Source organism: Salvia hispanica, chromosome 2 (assembly GCF_023119035.1).
Source record: "Salvia hispanica cultivar TCC Black 2014 chromosome 2, UniMelb_Shisp_WGS_1.0, whole genome shotgun sequence".
Taxonomy (NCBI): Eukaryota; Viridiplantae; Streptophyta; class Magnoliopsida; order Lamiales; family Lamiaceae; genus Salvia; species Salvia hispanica.
Genome location: NC_062966.1, coordinates 5,706,943 through 5,731,824, shown reverse-complemented (window position 1 = coordinate 5,731,824; position 24,882 = coordinate 5,706,943). Strand labels below are relative to the sequence as shown.

The window sequence follows — 24,882 nt, the reverse complement described above, 5'->3', positions numbered from 1 at the left end:
ACAGAGATGAATGTGTAATAAAGCATGCTCAAGGATTCGGGACTATTTTTGGGTTGGCTGCTGCCACGCATTTTTGGGTTGAGGAAATTAAACTAAACTTGGAGTGAAATCTGCTATGCTAACAACTAGATCTAGGCAGAACAGAAATCATGCATGAAAACCAGAAAACGAGACAATCACTAGATCTAAGAAACTATTTCCTAAATTACCTAGACCTGGGAAATAAACTGACGGTGGGGACCATTTGCTAAAAAGGTAAAGTACGGATGAAAAGCTGGAAAACAACTAACTAAAGTACTAACTAACAACGACATCATCTTCTCCAATCAATTTGCATAAAATTTCAGTAGAAACAGAGATGGAACGTGAATCGGAAACGAAGCAGACTGAATTTAAAGCAATTTAACGAAGAACAATTAAAAACTAAGCAGATCTACGGCTACTAGACGGAGTAAAATGAAAAGAGAGCAAAAGAGTTCGAAATCCATGCACAACTTGATTCCCTTGTTCAGATCCAACCTCGGATGCTAAATCCACTCCGGATCCAAGCATCCGACACAACTCCGACCAAAAGTATAGCCATAGCTGCAGATTCGCCAAACAACCACCGATCAACAACAACAATTCAGATCCACAACCTCTTTCCGAGATCAAGCGCAGAATTATCCAAAACAGAGAATAACATTCAACTGCCGAAATAAAACCTCAAACAAAAACTCAGAATCGTAAATCAACACAAGATAAACACCAACATGACATAAACTAAATGCATAGATAATGATGAGTCTCGTTCTAGGCCTTGGTTACTGGTCAGTATAACGTGCTTTATTTGATAATATGTGCAAAATAGTTGCTAAAGTGTGCAGGTTGAGGTACTAAATCAGGAGGAAAGGATCAGAAGGGATTGGCGCGAAAAAGCAGCAAAAAGTGTGCAACTGGCCAGTATGAGCAAAAAAAGTGCAAACTGGCAATTATGGGCAGAACAAGGTGCAAACTGGCCAGGATGGATGCTACAAAACTAGACACTAGAAGGAAGGACTTGCTTGGAACAATCAACTACTAAAGAGGGGCAAAATTGTCATTTCGCATGAAGAGGCAGCCCTAGAAATTAGGGCAAGCCACCCTATAAATAGGAGTTGAACATAAGGAGGAATCACTTTTTTTTTTTATCATTTTATCACTTTTATCATCACTTTGAGAACACTTTTTTGGGAGAATAGCTCTATTAGCTCTAAGTTCCACTCTCTAAATCCAGCAGCCTGCCATGAAGATTCCGGCCACCAGCCGGCGGGGAGTCATCATGCCTGAATCATTCCAGCCGCCGTAGTCCAGTTCCAGTTTCAGAAGAAGCCATCAGCCATTTACATGCTTTCTTTTAATGCTTTCTTAGTTTAAGAACTTGTTTTACTTGCATTTGTCTCGGATTTCAGTAGTTAATCTGTTTGAAGCATCTTATGGTTTGAATGTTTGAATGAAGTTAAGTTTTTATGGTTTTATTTGAGTTTCAGCTTTGTTATTGCTTTAAATCTCTCTAGTTAACTAGATCTGATAGTTTTATGTTGTTTAAGTGCTTGAATCTGCCTAGCTTAGTTAGATCTAAGTGTTTACAAGTTTTAATCGGTTTAAGTTTCACAAAAATGCATGGAATTCGTTTCTGCTTGTGTCTGTCACTCTGTCCTGTTGACCAGTATGCCTAAATCTCAGTTTTTCTTACTTCCGTTCTTGATTTCAAATTAAATATTACATTTACGAATTTTTGAGCTTGAGCATTTATCAATGGAGTTTGTTAGATTTGGTTAGTTTAGCTTGGTGAAGAAGAAAATGTCACAATCAAAGATACGTTGCTTTTGTTACTTTTTGCTTTTGTACTTGCACTTTTTTCAGCTTTTCTGCAAATCCAGCAACCAGTTTGCCAGCATGTCCTTTGATTCCCTTTACCTTTTGTCTAGTCATTTTTAGTAAGTTTCGTCTAGTAGCTTCTCATATGCATAACTAGGTGTCCAACTTTCACATTCACGTACACATCCAATAGCATTAAGCATTTAGTTACCTACTGGTCAGTATAGGTAGAGTCTCATTTTAATTTTGTGCCTAGGTAGAACTCATCCCCAAAAGCGTGGTAGCTAACCAACCCTTCCAAAATGTCTTTGCAATTGCACTTCGCCTACATCCATCTCTGTGGGATCGACCCTTACTCCACTATACTAGCCAGTAGAAGTGGGTTGAGGTATTTTTGTTGACAAGAGGTTTTAGGCACAGACCCAACGACACAGCTAGGTCTAGGCACCCTCCTGGCCAGTTGACACGCACACACAAGAGTCGCCGCCCTAATAAAAACCTCGTCTTGTCAGATAACGATAAGTAGCAACAACCAAATCGACTTCCAAAACAATGAAGTTCGACGGAATAAAAGTGCTAAAAGCTGAATGAAAACAGATTGTTTCTTCGCCCTCCGAGAGGACGGTGTTACCACTGACTTTCGCCGAACCTGAACCCCTTAGAAACCCTAAACTATCCCAGAATTCCCATTTCCCAAGTGTGTGTGTGAGTGTGTGAGCTAAGAGCAAATCATGTATATGGCGTGTGTTGCATGCTCCTTTATTTATAGGCGTTGAAGTGGGTCCAGCGAGGTATGAATAGTCTTTGTTGCCCTCAGCTATTGACTTCCTTCTTCTAGCCATTTTTTTCTTTTCAATTCTGCTCACTTTCTTTCATTTTCCTTTGCTAGTCCATTGCCTCCAGCTCTTCCTGGATCTAGCGTCTCCTTCACACACCTAGCTTAAAAACTGCGTTAGACCCAGCAAAATAAAGTGTTTTTTCACCACATAACCAATGTATGATATTAGCCTTATCAACACTACATAAGTAATCCGGGTTTCCGTTTTAACTTTCATTTCCCGCGCTTAAGATAAAAATGTTCATTAATTAATTAATATCTGCTATGGACTTAATTAATTAATTTCTTATTAATTCCAAGAGTGGACTTAGCATGAAACGCTTATTTATTACTCATAGAGTGATCAAACTCCAACTAGCTAGGTTCCGAATAATAAAACCTCGTTTCGCCCCATAATTCACGTCAACTTCTCTCCCCCATATCTTCCCAAATCTTTATTTATTTAATTGTGGGATTATATTCTTGAACTCTATAAATAAAAGAGACATTATCAAACGAGACCCACCTCGCGCACGATTCAATATAATAGCAATCCTAGCACCGCTAGATATTAATCACCACTACCCAATATATCAGGATTATTGGGTTACGAAAAACCCGCACCATTTGATAAGTCAAAGTAATGCATAATCAATACCGTATGCTCAATGTTAACCTACATTGATTAAGAAACAAATATTTATCAAGACCTTGCCTTTCAGTAGATAGCACAAAGGCAAGTCTTGCTGTTAGATCCGTTCAGTGCTTTACCACACCAATGTCATCTTATTTCAAGTAAGGCTTAGAAATATGCGGACTGACATTGCAACCTTTCACGATGGATAGTCTAATTCCATCTAGGTCGTGAAATTTTTCTTTTTCTTTGTTTAGGACTGACCGTGTTACCTTAAAGTGGACGCCGCCCACAACCGGTCTACTAAAACAAAGACTTAGACTTTGTTAAGTTAACTTATACATTTAAACATGCAATTAACATCCATTAAATGTAAAACATAACAACATTATGACAAAAATAATCTGTTTTATTCCTTGGAAAATAAAATAAGAGTTTTACAGTATTCAATTACTCAAAACGTAATTTCTAGTATACAAACTCTAACAGCGGGGCTATTTGGGTGCGAGCTATTCGGGTTATGAATTTTTCGGGTCATAAATTTTCAACCCTAACCCTACCCACCGGGTTTTGGGCTATTCGGACCTAAAAACTTTTGAAAATAGTCTCTTGTATCAAAATTTTCCTCTATAAAATTATTTTAAATTTTAGATATTTTTTCATATAAAATCTTCAAATTTTCAGTGTTCTTCAATAATAGTTGGAGAAAAGTCTTTCATCTCGATCAACTACAACATAAATATAGATAAATCAAATTAAATCAATCAATTTGAACTAAAGGTTGTTTTCGTGTCATTATTTTGGCATGTACATAATTAATTCTTCATGAAAATTAAAAATCACATTTTACATGAATCATTATTAAAATGATAAATAGTATACCATGATTTTGATGGGTTAGTTATTAATTTTTTCAGGATTAGCTTTGGACTTTGGTTGTGGTAAGACAATAGTGACAGATGATGGGACGATGGAATAATGAGTCTAGGTGGAAGTTTTTGATATGTTTGTGATGCTTGGTGTTGTGATTTTGTTTTTTATTGGGTGAAGTTTAGAGTGTATTGAAATGAAACTTGTATTTAACCTTTATTGGCCTGATTAGATTGGATAATTTTGCAATGTCTAATTTTATTGATTAAAACACTATTATAAAACAAGATTAGTGAATTTGTTGAATTATGGAACTGAATTTGCTATTTTGCTTGTGGTAATCTGTTTACCTTTTACCTTTATTTCTAGCCCCATGAAATAGATAAGTTTATAATTCTTGTTTTGTGAATATGTTGAAGTAGATGACATCTTCAAGTACTGGAGAATAATTATTTTATGGATTCGAGGAGACGTCAGTGCTCTATTATCAACATAAGCACATTTCGAATACATTGTTGGTAGATGGCACAAAGCATAGTTTTAGAGTTTGCCAGACAGAAACTAAGGTATGGGAGGTGGAAATGCATGACAATGTGAGGCATTGGCTTGACGTATTTGGGTTCAGCGGTGTGCTGGAGTGTAAGAAGCCGATGAAAATCGATAATGAGCTTATTGAGTGAGAATATTCTTTAGAATTTGAGTTAAATATTAATGGCTGAAATAAAGTCACTATTTGATGTGATATTTCACTAAAATGGCGTTGAGTTTAGTGTAAATAGTTGGTATTACCTTAATAGAATTAATTTTGCAATACTATTAAAAATATTTCTCTACTGCAATTTAAGTTTTATCGTACAATTAAAATTGATCTTTGAAATACTAATTTAATTACACTAGTGAATCCTTTTAATATCTTATACTTAAAATATATGGCAGCTGTCTTCGTCAACGACAAATGAACATTAAGGCTTGGAGGGGCCATGGGCCCACTATTTTCAAGAAAATGTAAAGATATTCTAATATTTTCATAATTATTATCGATAAAAAAAATGTAAATAGGCATGTTTTTTTTAATGTGAGATGATGTTGTTGCCCCTCATCTATCTAGTAAGCCGTATGTCAATCGGATACAAGTTTCGCTCCTTCATCACTTCACTACATCAATTGTAGTGAAAAAATAACTTTATTTATTCTTATATATTATTCCATCCATTTTATATTTAGGGTAATTGCTTTTAAAATCACCAACTTTCCATGAATTCCGGTTTTTCCCACGAACTTTAAAAAGTTCGTGTAATGTCACGAACTTTATTGTCGGTTGCTATTTTTCCATGTCAGGTTTTCCGGTCTGATTCAAACTGTTCGTTTCCTATTAAGACAATGTCCAAATTCTTTTATCTTACTATCGTTATCTTTGTCTTTGAAATAGCTTCGCAGTCGGGTACCTTGTACGCCTCAATCGGAACTCGGATCAAGAAGTTATGGCCATTATGATAGTACAAGGTCGCACAAAGGTCGCAGCCTTCATCAAATAGCCATAACTTCTTCATCCGAGTTCCGATTGAGGCGTACAAAGTACCCACGCGAAGCTATTTCAAAAACGAAAATAATGATAGTAAGATAAAAGAATTTGGACATTGTCTTAATAGGAAACGAACAGTATGAATCAGACCGGAAAATCTGACATGGGAAAATAGCAACTGACAATAAAGTTCATGATATTACACAAACTTTTTAAAGTTCGTGGGAAAAATCGGAATTCGTGGAAAGTTGATGACTTTAAAAGCAGTTACCCCTTTATATTATTAATATGCAGTTATGTAATTGCGTGAGGCGAGTGTGTGCGACGTGTGTCGTGTATTTGCGTGAATGTGTTGTATTGTGTTATGTACATAGTGTGTTCGCAATGTTGCCGCGTGTATTATGTGTTTGTAGTGTAAGCGTGAGAAATATTCAATTTTATATTAGATCAAATACTTATTTTGTCTATATAATTTAATTGTAGAATCAGGAGCCTTCATATTTATAAATTTAATTTCAAATTGAAACATGTTTTGTGTATACTAAATAATGAATTTGGAATCAAAAGTTACGATTTCAAATCCAAACCTTCAATCCCATATCAACGTAAGACAAAAAAAAAATACAGAAATTAAAATATTTGATGGACATGATTATTAAATAGAGATAAAGCAAAGAAGAATACAATTTAAATTTGGGAGAAACATAATAAGAATTCTATTTGTCAACTTGATTGAGCTTGCCAAGACCATTGCAGTTAGCGCATACAATTTGAGTCTGATCTTTTCTTGCCGCATTTGCCCTCAGCGCCGCCCCTCCTTTCCTCACAAATCCTGCTCCGTCGCATTCCGGGCACCTGATAATCATATTACAATTACAATTACAATTACAATTACAATTACAATTAATAAAAAAAGGAAATAGAAAAGTGTAATTTTTTTAATTTATGCTGACGTGTCTTTGCGGGAGAAGATGATGGGGAAAGCAGTTCCGAGCAACGCCACCGCGGCGGCGCCGGCTATCAGATACACAGTCCCGTCGGCCGAGACATCTCCGACGGCAGCGACCACCGTCAGCTGCTTTCTTTGTCTGATTTTCTGAATTTCACGGTGCAAAGAAATTGTTGAGCCGAAGAATGCATTCAAGGATGATTTTTTGATCGAGTTTGAGGGGACGAAGAGAGCCTGGAATTGAGCGACCGACGCCATTTCAGCTTGTTTTTTTATTTGCAGAGATTGACTCGGAATTTATTTTATATTAATAGTGACACAGATTTTGTGATCGGGTATGTAATTAAGTGGACACGCGATGAACAACACATTGAGTTTGCAATTGGATAATGTGGCCCCCACCTTATCCGGAAATTTTACAACTTTTTATTCGCCCCCATTCCACTTAGTTTAGTGTTAGATACGTGAGTTAAAAAATGTAATGAAAAGTGCGAGAGAAAAAAGTTAGCGGAATGTGAGACCTAATTTTATGTATATTAATTTTATAATAAAATTTGAGTAAATTAAGTTAGTGATATGTAGGATACATTATAAAAGGTAGTACTCATTCCATTCCATAGTATTAGAGTCATTTTGCCATTTTGATATGTTCTATAGTTGTGGAGTCATTTTCTTTTTTAGTAAAAGTCAACATATTGTTTTCTCAATTATTACTCTCTTCATTTATTCTCTCTTAATCTCCCTACCATTTTCATTTTCTACTTTATTCTACTTTTACCTAACCCACTTGACACAATTTTTCTTAAATCTCGTGCCGAAAAGAATATTGAGGCGTTACTTTTCGGCACAGAATTTAAGAAAGTGATGTTTAGTGAGTTAAATAAAGATAAAATACAGTAAATTAGTGAATAAAGTAAGAGAGAGTAAAGTAGGTGGGATTAGATGTTTTGTATTTAGCTAAAATGAGAAATGCCTCAAGTAACTTAGGACAAACCAAAATGGAATACTCAAGTAATTTAGGACGGAGGGAGTACTAAAAAGTAAGGGTCCAATTAATTGGGGGCGGACAAAAACGGAAATTTTCCCATTAATGGGAAACAAATGGAGTATTAGTTTTATAATGTGGTGTTCAATTTCCTAGATAAAATAATACCACGATATAATCTAAGATTGAGTTGTGAGATTATTTTAGTCATATGAGGTTAGTCTTGACTAATTATCTCATGATTATCCATCTACAATTGAATTATGAGATTAAATTTTATGAACAAAATACACTATATATTTAATCTAAGATACAATTTCATAAACCGAATACTTGTTAATAGTATATAAGTATAATAAGTTAAGTAAATGAAGGACATTTTATGGGAAGCACAGAAGGTACAACTTATCAACGGAGGAGGGAGTATATGAACTTCCGTAAAAATTGTGTATTTCTTGGGCCAACATTTAAAATTAGGTTTGGGCCCCAGCCCACTTTCCGCTTGCAAAATCTCGATCCTTCAAGGGAATTCGAGAAGCCCTCCACGAAAACTATAAATTCACCGATAAATCTGATGTTGTTGTTAATCCTTGTAGTTTAAGTTTATTGATTGTGAAGCAAAACCATGGCAAGAGAAGGCCCTAATTGGGAAGGTTTGCTCAAGTGGAGTCTTTCCCACGCCGACGGTACTAACACTACTCGTAATTTGAGGTATTTTCATAATTCCCCAATTATTTTTCAACCAAAAATATTGCTTAATTAGTTGATTGAAAGTATTGTTTCGATAGTAATTAATTTAATTTTGGATTCAGCGAGGAGGATAGAAGATGGTTTATGGAGGCGATGCAAGGGCAAACAATCGATGTTATAAAGCGAATGAAGGAGATTACACTTGTTATGAAAACCCCAGAGCAGGTTTTGGAGTCTCAGGGGGTGACTCCTCAAGATGTTGAAGGTGTTTATAGTTACAATTGACTATTTCAGTTTTTAATTTGTATTAGGTTCAATTCTGAATTCTTTTCAATTTTGTTGCTTGCTTGTGTAGATATGTTGGATGAACTACAAGAGCATGTGGAATCTATAGACAATGCTAATGGTTAGTTTTTATATATAATAATAATGTGTTTTTGATGCAAAGATACAGTTGATTTTTACTATGTTTTTGTTCTTGGATAGATCTTCACTCCATTGGTGGTCTTGCTCCTCTACTTGACTACCTCCGGAACTCACACCCTAATATTAGGGCGAAAGCGGCCGATGTTGTTAGCACGGTCGTGCAAAACAATCCCAGGAGCCAACAGTTGGTAATGGAAGCCAATGGTATGGAGCCACTGCTTACAAACTTTACTTCTGATCCGGATGTTACGGTTCGTACAAAAGCACTTGGGGCAATCTCTTGTAAGCATCGCATCCTCTTGTTTGTTTTGTGCAATGTACATTCATGTGATGAAGAGATTAACAGTTGTTTTTTTGCAGCTCTGATCAGGCATAACAAGTCTGGAATCGCTGCGTTCCGGTTGGCTAATGGTTATGCCGCACTAAGAGACGCGTTAGGATCTGAGAGTGTCAGATTTCAAAGGTATATTATTCAAACAATTTCAGGATCAGTGGTTTAGCCCAAAGTTGAGGCTGATTATATCTTGTGTAACTCTTGTGCAGGAAAGCCCTTAACTTGATCCATTACTTACTTAGCGAGAATCGTTCAGACATTGGTGTCATATCCGAGCTTGGATTTCCTCGCATCATGATGCACCTTGCATCGAGTGAGGATTCTGATGTGCGTGAAGCTGCACTAAGGAGCCTTCTTGATCTAGCTCGGGACAGATCAGAGAAGCCCATTACCTCAAGTGAAGATGATGATAAACTGAAGCAGATCCTACAAGACAGGGTCAAAGGGATTAGTGAGATGTCTCTCGAGGACCTAGGAGCCGCGAAAGAGGAAATGGAGCTCGTGGACTCTCTTTGGAAAGCCTGTCACAATGAGCCATCACCTCTTTTTGAGCAGGGTCTTCTATCCCTCCCCGGAGAAGACGCTCCTCCTCCAGATGTAGCAAGCCAGTATTTCCAGCCGCCTCTTAGAGCTTTTGCTGCAAACAGAAATCCGGATCCAAAACCAGAGGACGGGAAGAAGGAAGCGCCATTGCTATTAGGTCCCGGACCATCAGCTTAAAGAATTGTGCCACCAGAATCATTGTTTGTGGCTTGGTCCAAGATCTTGTGCTATATTTGTACTTTCCCTATTTTCAGAAAATAGGACCTTTTTTTTTTTCTCAAATCAGCAACAGTTGATTGTTTGCATCAATATATTTCTAGTTTATTTATCGTTCTGATAGTGTTACCAAATCTTGTGTTAAGACAGTTTGATGAGTTGGGTTGGTCGGTTATAAACAATTAGCATGCTAGAATTGTTACAAAGGTAACACCATTAAATTCTCAAGCATCTACAACAGCAACCAGATAAGATTTATATAGAAAGAAATGGAAAAATCAGTGTTAAAAATATGCCAGCAACAATAAATGGTTATTTTAGCATGTAATTGCTACCATAAGGCATAAGCTTGAAGCTACCAATAATGTCAACAATTTGTGACTTTTGGCAATTAACATACTCCTTTGGTATGTGATTTTCAACATCACGCAAGAGAAACATTATAAATTCCAGGAAAGCAACATTGAATTCAAGGAGCTCTATCGAAGGGTTTTGTGTCGTTATAACAGGTGCTCCACACAGCTTCAACCGCGTCCTTTGCTGCTACTTGGGAGCAGTTAGGGTTTGCAATTACCGACTGCAACGCTCTTCGCTTCACACATTCCTATATTATTGCGATGATTCAGAAAACATAATGGCCACATATAGATAGTGAAGATGAAACTCACAGGCTCATGACCCCTCATCTTTACATAACCACGGAGAAGCTCATATTTATAACGGCAGTTTCCACTCAGATGATTAGCTCGAATCTGCTCCAACAAATTCAAATTCAAATAATGATAGATTAAATTTGTTTTTGAAAAGCAGCTAATGACCTCACTGCAGGCGTGATGAGCGCAGTTGCTCCAGTCGAGATTAGCACTACGACAGTCATCGTAGGCGTGAATGAGCTCGTGAATCATCGTTTGCTCCACTTGATCTTGAAATTGCAAGTGATTATAGCAGAGTACAATCTACTAATCCAAATCACGATCACGAATTAAATTAGTTTCGATTGCAAAATTAGGATTTTGAATAGACAGACATACATACCCCAGATCCCCTGGTGAATCCACCGGAGCAATCCTCCTGGCAATGGCCGGCCTTGATGAAATTCTTTTGGATGCCGCATCCAGATTCCTCCAATTTCTCCATCAGAAATTTCACCGTTGGATCTGCAACATTGAGAAATGAGTGTAGAGCTCACAAGCAGCAAAGCAACAATAAAAAGTAGTAGAGAATTACTTCGGAAACTTTTCTGGATATATTTCGCGCATTCCAGAAACGTCATTCCGGCGGAGGAGGACTCGTCTTCCATGAATTCAAATAAATCAGAGCTTCAACTCCGATGAATAACAACGATTTTAGCTGTATTGGGTGAGAGTGAACCAAAACCTAGTGTCGTTGCTTTGACTCTCAACTAATGGGTTAGAAAGCCCATTTCGTCAATATTGCAGCCCAATTTGTTCGAGTATTATCACCAGTATATTTTTTTTTTCAGTAGTTGCAAAACTTAAAAGTCAGTAGGATAATACCTCCTACAGAACCAATCCCATTATAGATTTTAAAAAAAAAAATACATATCTTTAGATTTGCACTAAAGTCTAAAAGTGTACCAAAAAACTTTTCTAATTTTATTTTATTACATTCAAGTCCAAATCATTTTATATTTATCAACATAAAAAGGAAAGAACGAGGGGAAGGGAGAGAAGTAAAAATACACAGAAACAAACACTTACAACAGGCGGGGAGTGATCAATTGCTAACTCATCCCTTAGTTGCTAACTACAATTAATTTAAAACCATAAGATTTTAGAAATCTTGTGGTCTACAATTTGCCATGTGTAATTCCGTTTTTCATTTTTTAAAATTAAAAAGATAATACTAGCAACTACTCCCTCCGTCCCAGATAATTCGTCCCAGTTTTCCATTTCGGTCCGTCCCACATAATTTGTCTCATTTCACTTTTACCATTTTTGGTAGTGGACCTCATATTCCACTAACTCATTCCTACTCACATTTTATTATAAAACTAATATTTTAAAAGTAGGACCCACATTCCACCAACCTTTTCAACTCATTTTCCATTACAATTCTTAAAACCCGTGCCCGGTCAAAGTGACCCGAATTATCCGGGACGGAGGGAGTATCAAATTTAGGGTTTAGAAATACAATGTCAATACAGTGTATGAAATACATCAACACGAAGACTTAATAATGTCGACACAATTTCATATTAACATTTTACAAGCATAATATTGGCATATTATGTAAGGTGTATTGACATAAATCTGTTCGTCAAAAATACGAAAATTCAAAAAAAAATCAATTTTTTTTCAAATTTTTACGTCGGAACATATGCATGTAGTATATCGTTGGAATCCTTATAAAATTATCTTTAATTTGATATATGTTATATGAATTTAAAGTTTAGGGATTTCTTTTAAAAGTTAGTTATAACTAACTTGACATTAATACCCCTATTGATTTTTATTGGAATTAATCCTATAACCTTATTGACGTTTTTTGTTGATCGTATTGACATTTCGTGGTTGATGATCTAAGCCTTTAATTTGAATATCTAATGGCTATTATTGAATTGTAGTTAGCAATTAAGCATTGAGTTAGCAATATAACACTCCCCTACAGGCACTGTTCCAGCGGCGGAGAGAAGAACAATAGAAAATAACCTAATTTTATTCTATTAATATTTGGTTGGTAATTAGTTAGTAGGCTGGCCCATATTAATATATACACATGTTATTGATTAGTTAAAAAGTTACACACGAATTTTTTTTCTAAATTAACAAATAGAAATATTAATTAGTTATGTCTGTTAATATTGATTAGTTATGCTTTATTAAATATCTACATAATTTGATAGCTTTTAAATTTTAACATTAAGAATTGATTTATTTTAGTTTAAAAAATTGACATTTTAAACTGATATTATGCCTAATGCATAATTTAGGCATAATATCAAGCTATATACGCTATCAAGTATAACAAACAACAGTTAAACATTAATAATTATAAGGATACCTAATTTAGAGAATTGTTCTGCTACACGCCTAATTTGAGCGGCTCGTGAGCGACTGCTTACGTGGCTGTGGAGTGGAATTATAAATTATTTTTATATAATTGAGTACAATCTGAATAAAAAAAACCCCTGATGCCCAAAATCGAAAAGGGGTGAGTGGAAATAAGAAATTTGTTTAAGTTTTTCGTCTCACTCTGTATTTTTTTCTAAAATTTGAGAAGGAAGAGATTGGGAAGGGGTTTTACACTGTAATTTTTTTCTAAAATTTGAGAAGGAAGAGAGTGGGAAGGGGTTCAACATTTCGCGCCTGCAATTTTGTGATTTCTGAAATTTTAGGAGAAGCATGAATGTGAAATTTCAATTTGGAGAAAAAAATTATGAAGATGAAATTATTGGGTTATGCGTAATGTTGATGGAGAATTTGATTTGGAGAAAAAAATAAGATTTGAATGAAATTGTAGAGTAAAAGAATCAGATCCGTAGCTGGTTTGTTGACGGGTGTATTTGGTAGAGATGAAGTCTATCATGGAGAGAGAATATTAGGGAGACAATAAATTAAATTAATAGAAAAAATTCATATTCCACCGCTGTTGCCAGGTAAACCGTTGCTTACCTATCGCTCATATAATGACTCCCAAGAGATCAAATCTCACCTAATTTATATACTTGTGGTATTTTTAAATGAATTTTAATTTTGAATTTTAGTTAACTTATTTATACCTTGTGATAACTTTTGTAGTAGTATTTTTATTGTATTCAAATTTTTTTAAATTATGCAATTTTTTTGATTTAATAAATAATAGATTTCATATATAGTTATATTAATTAATAAATCTTATCATATTATTTAATTTAATTTAAGTTATTGATAAGTGTCATGGGGTTAGTGTGTAATTTAGACAAAATATATAGGTATGATTGAAAAGTATAAAAAGTTAGTGGATGGGGAATATATTTTTGGATGTGAGTTTAGTGTAAATGGTTGGAGAAAAATCAATATTTAGTGTGAAAATTTACACTAAAATGGGTTTGAGTTTAGTGGAATTGTTGAAGATGCTCTAAAGGGCAATTATTTGGTCAATATTGCAACCCATTTTATTTAGATTGTACTCCATTTGTCTGCGAATAAGAGTTCTTTTTTTATTTTGGTTCGTCTGTGAATAGAAATCCCGGTTTATAAGTATTATTATTGGTAAAGAGACCACACATTCCATTAACGCATTCTACTCACATATCATTTAAAACTAAGTATATACAAACGTGACGCATATTCCTCTAACTTTCTTCCATCCACTTTTCTAAACATACTTTAAAATCCGTGTAAAAAAGAAATGAGACTCCTATTCGCGAACGAAAGGACTAGTACTTTTCTATAATCATCATTATCGTAGATTTTCTTCATATTAGAAAAAGGGCTAATAGTCATTTATATGGAGTATAAAATTTGGTCAAATTATGATCTGCCGCATAAAGTTTAAAACTGAATTATGAAGTTGGTTTTTATCGATTGTTTCATCCATATACTCCCCCCGTTTTTTAAAAATAACAACTATTTCCATTTTGGGTCGTTCCTTAAAAATAGAAACTTTAGAATCTTTCTATTTTAGGATATGGACCCTACAATTCACTAACTCTACTTTCACTACTTTTTCTCTTCCTCTCTCTTACTTTACCAATTATTCTCACTTATTTTACCAATCTATACAATATATAAAAGGGGAGTTTTGAAGAAATTTACAAGATTGCCATTTAATTTAAAAAATTATTATTAAATAGAAAATGTATAGTTAAAGGCCATTTAAACACGTTTTATTAAAAGCTAAAATGTGTGATTAAGTGGAGTGAGTGGGAGGTTTTATTCTTCATATTTATAGGTTTTGATTGTAGGAAGTTAATTCTTTTTATTTTGATTATAATGTGGTGGAAGAGAAAGGTTTTGAAAGAAATTAACTTCTATTTTTCTACTATAAATATATGACATTTGATAGCTTATAATCCATATATTTCTATCTTTTTCTCATTATATTCTTTGTTGAACATTTTGCAGAGATTTGATCAAATTTCAGGTACTCTCTTATTCTTTATGGTTATTAGCTTACTACGAAGTTTGTTTTCTACATGATTTTTATTATATAAGAATAATGTTTGTTTACGTTCTCAGTTCTTCATATTCAATTTTATTGCTTTAAATATGAAGTTTGTTTTCTACATCATAATTTTTATTATACAATAATAATAACATTTGTTTACAATTTTTATATAATAATATTGTTTCTAATTTTATTAATTAATTTACAATCTAAAATAAATATTTTCAAATATCTTAATCTGTGCATAGCACAGACGGGATACTAGTTGTATATTAAAACTCGTGCCGTTTCAAATGTTTCTATTTTTTGAATATGGAAAGAGTATAAAATGTCATCTTTTGATGATGTTAAAAACGACATTTTTCCATTAAATACTAGTATTTCTTTTAGCAAAATACTTCATTTTGAACATTGTCAACAGAAAATATTTTGTATATAGATGGACAATTGAAAACGTATGAAACTTTGTGATTTAATATTCCAATGTAATATTTTGATTAAACTTTATGTTTTAAATGACTATCTGGGATTATGATAATTATAGAAAAGTACATTTGCTCTTTAGCGTGGAACTAGCGATGAATAAGTACATTTGCTCTTATTGAGTAACTAGAGTAAATAAAAATGTTGAGCGCCTACTTCCATATTGAGCACAACTGTGTCATATTGTAGTAGCAGGTTGGGAGAACAATTCAATGATACCTCCATCCATCTCATAGTAGATGTCACACTTTCATTTTTAGTTTGTCCCACAAAAGATGTCACATTCCTTCTTTTGGAAAAAGTTTCTTCTCACAATAATTATAAAATTTTATATTCTCTCCTAAAATCCTGTGTCATCTCCCAAGTGTAACATCTACTATGGGACGGAGGGAGTACTACTTAAGTCCCAAAAACAGGCTAATTTCGTAGCAAGAGAAGTGAGATACCATGAAGCAGTAATGTTTGAGGTTGGGTCTCTCAAGTCAAGGAGCTCTGTCGAAGGGTGCTGTGTCGTTATAACAACTACTCCACACAGATTTCATTGCATCCTCAGCTTCTATCTCCGAGCAGTACGGATTTCCAATCACAGCTTTGATTGCTCTTCGCCATACACATTCCTGTGGAATCCACTCAAACATATTTGAGGCATTGCTCTACTCATTCTAATCAAACTATTTCAAAACTTGTAAACTCACTTGCTCATGACCCTTTATGTTGAAATGACCACGAAGAAGCTCTCGTTTCAAATGGCAATAACCACTGAGATGATTTGCTCGAATCTGCTTCAACAAACAGCAAAGCAAAAGCATGATGAAGCAAGCTACAATTAACTTAATTTGTTTTTCACAAGAATGCTTAGAAGATATGAGTAACCTCATTGCAGGCATGATGAGTGCAGTTAGTCCAGTCGAGATTAGCAGCACGGCACTCATCATATGCACGAACTAGCTCATGAATCACGACTTGCACCACCTCATCTTCACATCGCAAGTTATTGCTGCATACTTGAATCTAATGCACAATCAAGAATCAGTGATATTATCAAGCATTTTATATGCATAACCATTAACCATTCAAGGTAGTAACATAAAAGCATGCCACTTAGCTAAAACTAACGTCTAACGCCATGAGTATTGACATGTATCACGTTTTCCATTTATATCTATTAACATAGCTCTATCAAAGAAGTAATTATATATATATATATATATATATAGGGATGTATTAAGATGACAACCCTCTTTATTGTAATACCATACCACCATTTTAGGCCATTGGATCTAAAAATCGTGTGCTTGTCATGCTGTCACGTGTAAAAACATGGAGGGGTAAAATAGGAAATTTCTAATTTTACGTTACCAGGATTATTGCAGTCTGCTGTTCATTAAATATTGCGTCTTATCACGAAAGAATATTGCAGCTTTACCACGACTTCCAATATCTAATACAAGACTACAATATCTAATACCGTACACTGCAAACCCGTGTTTTTTCACGAAACTTAATCCTAGGCGTCCATAAACGAGATCTAACGGACTATATTGGTGGTATGATGTTATTCTATCTATGGTGGCACCCTAGTGCACCCCTCTATATATATATATATATATATATAAGATTAACACAGGCTATAGTATTTCCCCCAAAATATTCATAATAAAAGAAATGGAGATACCCCAAATCCTCTGGCGAATCGGCTAGTTAATCTTCCTTGGCAATGAACGGCCTTAATGAAATTGGTCCCGATTCTGCATCCAGATTTCTCCAAATTCTCTTTCAGAAATTTGACGGTTGGATCTGCGACATGTACAATTAGAAATTGGAACTCTAAACATCAAAATCATAAGAAGAAATCTACTACTTTGGAAACTCTTCCGGATAAAATCCTGGCATTCAGCTACCGTCATGCCGCCAGAAGGGGAATCCTCCATGAATTCAAACAAATTGGATGCTTCAATTCGATCTCTCGCTTCACTCCCATCTCTCCTCCATCATGTCTCTATCAGTAAAGAAACCATGGGCTCAAATCCCGGTTGGCCCAATACAGCCCATTTTATTTTCAGAGAACATAGCCTAACTCGCCCCAAAATCTTCCTTGTCTTTTTTCAATTTTACCTGTGCATAGTTTTAATATATTAAAAAAAGTGCCGATTGAGTCTTAAAATTGTTTGAAAAAAAGTTCCAATTTGTTGATAGTATACTTCCTCGTTCTCCTAAAAATAGAACCGTAAATTTAATGCAAAATTAGTAAAGTAAAAGAAAAATATGTTAGCGAAAAATGTGTCTCATCTCATTAGAAAGAAGAAATTTACTAAAATAAAAGGCTTTAATATTTAGGGGACAAACCAAGAAAGAAAAAAATTCTATTTTTAAGGGACGAATGGAATACTCCATCCGTCCCTTATAATTTGTCACCATTTGACCTGGTACGGATTTCAAGAAATGTAAATATAACGTGGGTTGAAAAAGTTAGTGGCATGTGAGTCATACTTTTATATATTTGTTTTATAATAAAATGTGAGTCTGAATGAGTTAGTGAAATATGAGGTTCACTATAAAAAATGATATAAGTGAAAGGTGATAAATTTTTAGGGATAGAAGAAAATGAAAATAAGTGATAAATTTTTGGAACCGAGAGAGTAATATATTTCTAGAGTTTGAAAATTAGGTCCTATTTTTTCATTTGTACATGGTGATATATAGGCAACAATAAATTAGTGATTTGTGATGTTTTTATCATTAAGAATAGTAAGATGAGACTTTAGGTCAATATCTAAAAAGAGATAACATGGGAGTATAAATTAAATAGAGTAGGTAAGGTATAATGCAACATCCACTCCATCAAGAATTCACCAATAGCAGCAATAAAAATGGTTATTTTGGAATTTATTCAATTATGTTATTCTGCATCACAAAATTGCAACAAGATTAATAAAATCAGTAGTTAGATTTTCCCAAAGCTTAGCTCATAGGAAATGCCTGATAAGGATTATTCCCACACCACAAGATTCAAGAGTAATGTGCAAATCAACATGTTCCATTAAAAATTATCCCATCATCTCTTCTTTTTCGTCTCTCTTCCTCTTTCTACTCGATCCCAAACCCACATTCATCTTGATAGAGAAAACAGCATCGGAGTTCACTTTCAATACGGTTACCGGACTTGAAGGGCAAATCGTTTCATCTCTTAGTTTCCTCATCAGCCTTTCACAACGGATCAAATCATCCTACACAACACAACCATGCATTAATTTTTCAAAATTTGTGACAAAATGAAGCACGTATAGTATTTAATTTCACCTTGAGATCTTGAGAGACGAGGTTGTCAATATGTACAAATGATGAACCAAGCTCCCTTGATTCTTGGAGTAGAGTTTTGATGGCCGAAATTGCCACAACACATTGATGGAACCCCAAAAATTTGGGATCTGAAAATAATATATTTTTCAGTAGATCAAAATAATAAAATGAAATTGATTTAATTAGTAATTAGGACTGGTGGTATGGTACCTAAAAGAAGGTGGAGAAGTAATTGATTTGATTGTTGGAGGAGGGTTTTGTTGAAGGTTTGTGTGAGGAGATAAGTATAAGAAACTGGAGTTACAGCATCCAGCCTCCACTCCAACCTCTTCAAAACCGCAATCTCCATCCATTGAATAAGCCTTGGAGCAAACCATATCTCCATATCTTCCTGTTAGTTCATTTTCCATTCAAATTTTCATTTTGTACAAGTATATGATCTGATGAGTTTGTATTAATTTATTACCTGAAATTCATGCAGAAGATAAGTAGTTGTTTCGTTGAACTTGGTGGCGATGGATAAACATGCGATGGAGAGAAGCTCAAACATCCAGCCCTTCCAGCCCTGAACATCTATAATTAATGTGCAAATATCCATGCATTAGTTTAAAAGAAGTAGTATTAATTTCTTACTTGACACTGGTTATTCAGTGAAATGAAGCGATCCACATAATTCACAGCGCAGAATATGGTATCATCGCAAAGATCCATTCTTCTCTGAGACTAGACGTAATAGAAAAGGATTTCGAAATCAGATTGAATATATAATTAGTGGCATGGAGTGATAAGATATGAAAAAGAAAATACCTTTATTATCCAAGTAACAGCTTTAAACCTAGTATAACCAATGAAACCATTAATCTGCAAAAGCTTAGTGTAGGCTGAGTGAGGCAAATAAGTGGTCTCCTTAGCTACATAAACAGCAAAAGCTTCCTCACATTCTTCAAATGAAATACCATTTCTAATGTCACAATCATTCTCTTCAAAAACTTCATTGCACAACAAACTTTCCATATCTTAATATAATAATACTACAAATTAAATTTAAGTCAAAAAGAAGAAAACTACTAGTGTAGTTGAAAATGATTGTGCATGTTTGGTTTTATACTTGTTCAAAACATGCATGCAAGGTTTTTTTTTATTATTGGAGGAGAGGTAAGTGTATGCATGTGTGTATAAATAATAATAATAATATATGGTTGGTTGAGACTTGAGAGAGTATGAGTATGGGGTGAAGATTGGGTTATAAAAAAAAGGGCCACGAATCTCATGAAATGGGTAAATGCTGACAAATGAAATTCTATGATTTGCCAGCCAATATGGTTTTGACTGCAGTAACATATTGCGTGATTGCACGAGGACTGCCCCTCTAATTGTCACACTGTATTCAAGTTTTCTTGTGGGCCAAACATATTTTCTTAATATATTATTGCTTTCTTCTTTTTCCTCATTTAATATTCTTATGAAAATGGCTGGACCCTCTTTTAAAAATCATTACTTGCTATATTAATTACGTGGGAAAAATACAACCATACGCAATACTCAGTCTACCTTTATAATTGTGGTCGGTATAACAAAATTAGTTCATTTCTATTTTAATTAGAAACAAATTCATTATATATTAATGATATGGATTTTACTATCTATCTATTAATATTAGCTATTTTTTCCCCTAAAGTCATTATTTTCAAGTTAAATAAGGATTTTAGTGGCAAGGTGAGTGTCTCAAATGGTTATCTGCCAATATATATACATAAACTAATAGAGAAAAGAAAATGGATTTAATTCTATTTGTTCAAATGTATTCCCAAATTACTCAGAAAAGAAAATGGATTTAATTCTATTTGTTCAAATGTATTCCCAAATTACTCCTAATACTCCCTCAGTTTCTTCATAGTTGAGGCGAAACTTTTCGGCACGGAATTTTAGAAAAGAATGTTGGGTGTGTTAAATAAATAGATAAAAGAAATAGAGAGAAAAAGGTAGAGAGACTAAGTATAAAGTGAATAAAGTAGAGAGAATAAAGTAAGAGTGAGTAAAATAAGAAAGAGAAAAAAGTTATCATATATGGAAATGACTCAACTATAAAGAAATTTCCCAAAATGGGAAAATGATTCAACTATGAAGGAACGGAAGGAGTATTATTTTTGGTGACCATGCATGTGTATCGAGTTTCGTCCATTAATATTTTATTTTATAGGAGTATTTTTGAAAATAAAAATCTGAAATTTATTTTCACCAAGAAAAATATATCACCATATTATCATTTTTAGTTTGTATTTCAAGAGAATTCACCTTAGTATCATTGAAGTAGATAAAATACATTTTTCATGACTCATTATTAATTTACTTGCGTTCATATATACTGATATTATTTTAACATTAAATTCGTCCACATGAAGTTGTACTTTTGCAGAAAAGAGAATTGATATTTTGCAGCTTCCTCCACTGCTCAAACGGAGATGTTTGTCTCTGTGACTCGATAAATGCTGAAAAGAATTTTCCAGATCACTTTACTTATTTTATCAGAACTCAGATAGTTATACTATTTTTTTTAATACCACTATTTTGGAGAGGGACCAACTACATACAGCCTGAACATCATAAATATCACGCAGATAGCTTTGCAATTTAAAATTCTCATTGAATACAAGTCTAAATTAAAAAATAATAAAAATATCAATTTTGGTCAAATTCTAATTTGTCCCACAAATTTAGGGTATTCGCAACAGACGTCGAGTGGGAGCATCGCGCTGCCAGCTGTAGCCTCTGTTGCAGGGAGGAGCGGGCGCAAAAAATACAATAAAATCAATACTACTACTTAACAATTTAGCATACAGATCTTGGGCTCCTTTTACTACCAAACTACACAACTCTGCTGGAAAATCCTCAGTATATAATTCTAATAAATCGGGGAGAAATATTTTCTTGTTAATATTATACTACTACAACTGAGCAAAATCGACAAGCTGGATCAGTGAGAGCATATTTTGGGGTAGCATTACTGATATTGAAATAGTATCAAATTACACAAAATTCATCCACTCTCATACATATATAGTGTATGTGCTTCTAAACTTTTAAATGATCTCAAGAAAAGCTTCTCGACATTCTAGTTCAATCAGCTTGGCCGGCGATTGAAAATTTTACCTTCCAACAATGGTTTGGACAGATAATATCACGCTCCATTTACTGCAGTTCATAAGTGGAGAAACTGAATCCCGATCTTCCAACACTTATGGACTTCAGCTCCAACTTTTGAAAAGGGCTGCAAAATAATACGGGTACCACATCAACATGAAGAAACCCCGTAGTGATGCTGTATAAGCAAATTCATGGAAACTACCTGCTGTTAGGATCATAATAGAATCCGTTGATGGATCCATCACTACAGGAGAAGCAGACATAGTAAAAGCCAGCAATTGTCAGTCCGCAATCAGTTCCAACGTTGACAAAGTGTTGCTCCTTCCACCTCTGCCCGAATTGAAGAGAATGAAGCTAGATAAAAGTCAACATTAAATTCAAATCTAAGTGGAAGTACAGAATCAAAGTTATTACCATGAATATATAAGGATAGTTGCTCAAGTCTAACGATTTCCCTCCATCAGGTTCCACTTTGGGCTGGAAAACGAGAACTTAGATAAGACAATGTCACGCTAATCAAAGGAGAGCACATAATACTTACCAGTAGAGGAGGAAAGGATGGAAATTTTGTCCAGTGCTTGATGTCGTCTTCTCGCCTATTCACAGTTACCAAGTTCAAGTCAGTTACACTTGTTTCACATAAATTCGGCGTTGTAACTGTTAGAACTTTGGATCTTTTCAAGCAAGGATTACACGACTTACGTTGCTCCCCACTTTCCAGTATAGAATGTATAGTTCTTGGTGTCCACAATCTCCCCTTCCCAAAACGTAACAACCTAATGCAAAGCTGAAATATGATATACATAGTCGCAGCCTCCTCATCTTACAAAGATAAATAGTGGTTAGGTTCATACCGGAGTATCTGCCATGGGAACATTCAGAGCTTCCATTGTGCCACATAGATATCCACGATCATTGTCATAACCCTGGATTCGTACATTCACTCTCCAAGCTTCATCTTTCTGTAGACTCGAAACATTCTGAGTCCCTGAGAAAGCCTGTGACGAACTACATGGTATAAGCATAACACGAAGCAAACACAATCCTAAAGATATACTACTACCTCCGTCTCTTAAAAATATAAACTTTCTATTTTAGGAAGTGAAGCCCACAATCCATTAACTCTATTTCCACTACTTTCTCTCTTCCTGTCTCTTACTTTACTCATTCTTCTCTCTTATTTTACCAATTGTGCATTAAAACCCGTGTCGTTTCAAAAGTTTCTATTTTTCAAAGACGGAGGTAGTAGTATTTATGATCACCATATATCATCAACTCTTGCATAAGTTGCACCTAAATTCACAACTCAAGAAAGTGCTACCTCAATCAAACTACAGTTTTGATAGAATTTGGTAAAACATCAAGTCAAGAAATTTTTTAAAATGTGATTTTTCATCCCACTCTCTTTTATGTAGCTACAAAGCTTTAGAAATGATTTCTACATAACCCCATTATCGAATCAACTGCAGTAACTAATTAGTGCCAAAAATAAAATAAACAAGATTGAAAGAGAGCAGATATAACCTGTCCAACACTTAAGAGTGTACAGGGCTGGGGCATAGTATTTCCAGTAGTCGCACCTTCCAAAATCACAGCAAACTCATATAAATTAAAATTCACATATACACTCGCACAAAAACACACAAACTAAAAGTAACAAGAATTAAGGGTGCGAAAGAAAAGCTGATGAAAATTGTAACTATGAAATAAAAACCCGGTTGAGTACCTGAAACTTCAGAAGGAGAGGAAGTCTCTACCATTCTCACCGGCATTTTGCTATTTAGTTGACTCGATCGAACTGCAGATATTTGTCGATATTTCACAAATCACAATCTGTCGAAACCCTCAATTTTATTTTTCGGCTACTTTTGTTTTCTTTCTTTTTTTCCCTTTTCCCTTTTCCCTGATGCTCAGTGCTCACTTAGTTTAAGTAAAAGGCGACTTCAATGTATGAAAGCGTTAGCGACTTTGGTTCCCATTGATTATGATGTTTTGGAGGTAAAAATGATATAGCTACTACTCGTACTAAATATGGTTTATTTCTTAGATAACAAGAGAATTTATATATTCCTTCCGTCCACGAATAGGAGTCATATTTCTATTCGGCACGGATTTTAAGAAATGTTAAGAAAAGTTGGTGGAAAAAAAGTTTCACTTGTATATATTAGTTTTAAATGATACGTGAGTGGAATGAGTTAATGGAATGTGGGTCTCTTTACCATTTATGGTAATTATGAACCGGGATTCCTATTTGTGGATAGACCAAAATGAAAAAATGGGACTCTCATTCGTGGACGGAGGGAGTAGTGTTGTTTTGTACGGGGTAAGTGAAAAAAGAACAAAATAGAAGAGGAAAATAAAATATACTCTCTTAGTCCCATAATAGATGTCACACTTGGGGATTGACATGGGATTTTAGGTGAAATTGTTTTGTGCGTTAGGTGGAGAGAGAAGATGGTATATTTATATTAATGTGAGAGTAAGCATTTTCCAAAAAAAAGGAAATACAACATCTTTTGTGGAACAAACTAAAAAGGAAAGTGTGACATCTATTATGAGATGGAGAGAATACTTACTACTCTCTCCATCCTATGAAAGATGCTAAACTTTTCCTTTTCTAATTTGTCCCATGAAAGATGTCATATTTTTTGTTTTAAGTTCTCTCACATCATTATATAAAAGTATATTCTCTCTCTACTTAATACACAAAATAAAACCTCCTAAAATCCTGGTCCCATAAGTGTTACTCCCTCCGTCCGCCATTAGGAATCCAGTCACTTTTGAGCACTCGTTTTATAAAAATGATAATAAATATTTAAAGTGAAGAAATAGTAAATTAAGAGAGAGAATAATGTTGAGAACAGTCTTGTCAACATTATTCTTTCTCTTACTTTACAATTTATCTACTTTAACTATTTATTATCATTTTTATAAAACGGGTGCGCAAAAGTGACCGGGACTCCTAATGGCGGACGGAGGGAGTACATCTTTTGTGGGATGAAATGAGTACTAAATGAT

The 24,882-nt window shown here is 34.4% G+C and overlaps 6 protein-coding genes across 7 annotated transcripts; 1 reads left to right on the top strand and 5 right to left on the bottom strand.

The window, feature by feature from the left end:
* Window positions 1–6,304: 6,304 nt before the first annotated feature.
* LOC125204737 lies at window positions 6,305–6,928 on the bottom strand. Its single transcript, XM_048103449.1, has 2 exons — window positions 6,636–6,928; window positions 6,305–6,537 (listed from the first exon to the last, which is right to left on the bottom strand). Exons 1-2 carry the CDS (start codon window positions 6,887–6,889, stop codon window positions 6,399–6,401), a joined length of 393 nt encoding a protein of 130 aa, XP_047959406.1. The 5' UTR covers window positions 6,890–6,928; the 3' UTR covers window positions 6,305–6,398.
* Window positions 6,929–8,185: 1,257 nt separating this feature from the next.
* Window positions 8,186–9,943, top strand: LOC125207249 (hsp70 nucleotide exchange factor FES1-like). Its single transcript, XM_048106512.1, has 6 exons — window positions 8,186–8,327; window positions 8,429–8,571; window positions 8,662–8,712; window positions 8,793–9,014; window positions 9,093–9,195; window positions 9,276–9,943. The coding sequence occupies exons 1-6, from the start codon at window positions 8,242–8,244 to the stop codon at window positions 9,784–9,786; spliced, it is 1,116 nt and encodes a 371-aa protein (XP_047962469.1). The 5' UTR covers window positions 8,186–8,241; the 3' UTR covers window positions 9,787–9,943.
* A 115-nt stretch (window positions 9,944–10,058) lies between these two features.
* LOC125207250 (mitochondrial inner membrane protease ATP23-like) lies at window positions 10,059–11,224 on the bottom strand. Its single transcript, XM_048106513.1, has 5 exons — window positions 11,053–11,224; window positions 10,861–10,982; window positions 10,644–10,781; window positions 10,494–10,577; window positions 10,059–10,429 (listed from the first exon to the last, which is right to left on the bottom strand). Exons 1-5 carry the CDS (start codon window positions 11,123–11,125, stop codon window positions 10,295–10,297), a joined length of 552 nt encoding a protein of 183 aa, XP_047962470.1. The 5' UTR covers window positions 11,126–11,224; the 3' UTR covers window positions 10,059–10,294.
* A 4,292-nt stretch (window positions 11,225–15,516) lies between these two features.
* LOC125207904 (mitochondrial inner membrane protease ATP23-like) lies at window positions 15,517–17,446 on the bottom strand. Its single transcript, XM_048107413.1, has 5 exons — window positions 17,282–17,446; window positions 17,096–17,217; window positions 16,294–16,431; window positions 16,116–16,199; window positions 15,517–16,037 (listed from the first exon to the last, which is right to left on the bottom strand). Exons 1-5 carry the CDS (start codon window positions 17,349–17,351, stop codon window positions 15,903–15,905), a joined length of 549 nt encoding a protein of 182 aa, XP_047963370.1. The 5' UTR covers window positions 17,352–17,446; the 3' UTR covers window positions 15,517–15,902.
* Window positions 17,447–18,403: 957 nt separating this feature from the next.
* On the bottom strand, window positions 18,404–19,735 carry LOC125203871 (cyclin-D2-2-like). The gene is made up of 6 exons (XM_048102374.1): window positions 19,528–19,735; window positions 19,354–19,443; window positions 19,187–19,285; window positions 18,931–19,111; window positions 18,721–18,848; window positions 18,404–18,647 (listed from the first exon to the last, which is right to left on the bottom strand). The coding sequence occupies exons 1-6, from the start codon at window positions 19,732–19,734 to the stop codon at window positions 18,468–18,470; spliced, it is 885 nt and encodes a 294-aa protein (XP_047958331.1). The 5' UTR covers window position 19,735; the 3' UTR covers window positions 18,404–18,467.
* A 1,963-nt stretch (window positions 19,736–21,698) lies between these two features.
* Window positions 21,699–23,768, bottom strand: LOC125204398 (glucose-induced degradation protein 4 homolog). 2 transcript variants are annotated; one of them, XM_048103054.1, is made up of 8 exons: window positions 23,591–23,768; window positions 23,389–23,444; window positions 22,719–22,862; window positions 22,567–22,640; window positions 22,406–22,460; window positions 22,279–22,341; window positions 22,067–22,218; window positions 21,699–21,988 (listed from the first exon to the last, which is right to left on the bottom strand). In XM_048103054.1, exons 1-8 carry the CDS (start codon window positions 23,634–23,636, stop codon window positions 21,910–21,912), a joined length of 669 nt encoding a protein of 222 aa, XP_047959011.1. In that variant the 5' UTR covers window positions 23,637–23,768; the 3' UTR covers window positions 21,699–21,909. The 2 variants fall into 2 exon arrangements, with proteins under 2 accessions (XP_047959011.1, XP_047959012.1); XM_048103055.1 differs by having other exon boundaries at window positions 22,067–22,194; window positions 23,591–23,766.
* Between the last annotated feature and the right edge of the window lie 1,114 nt (window positions 23,769–24,882).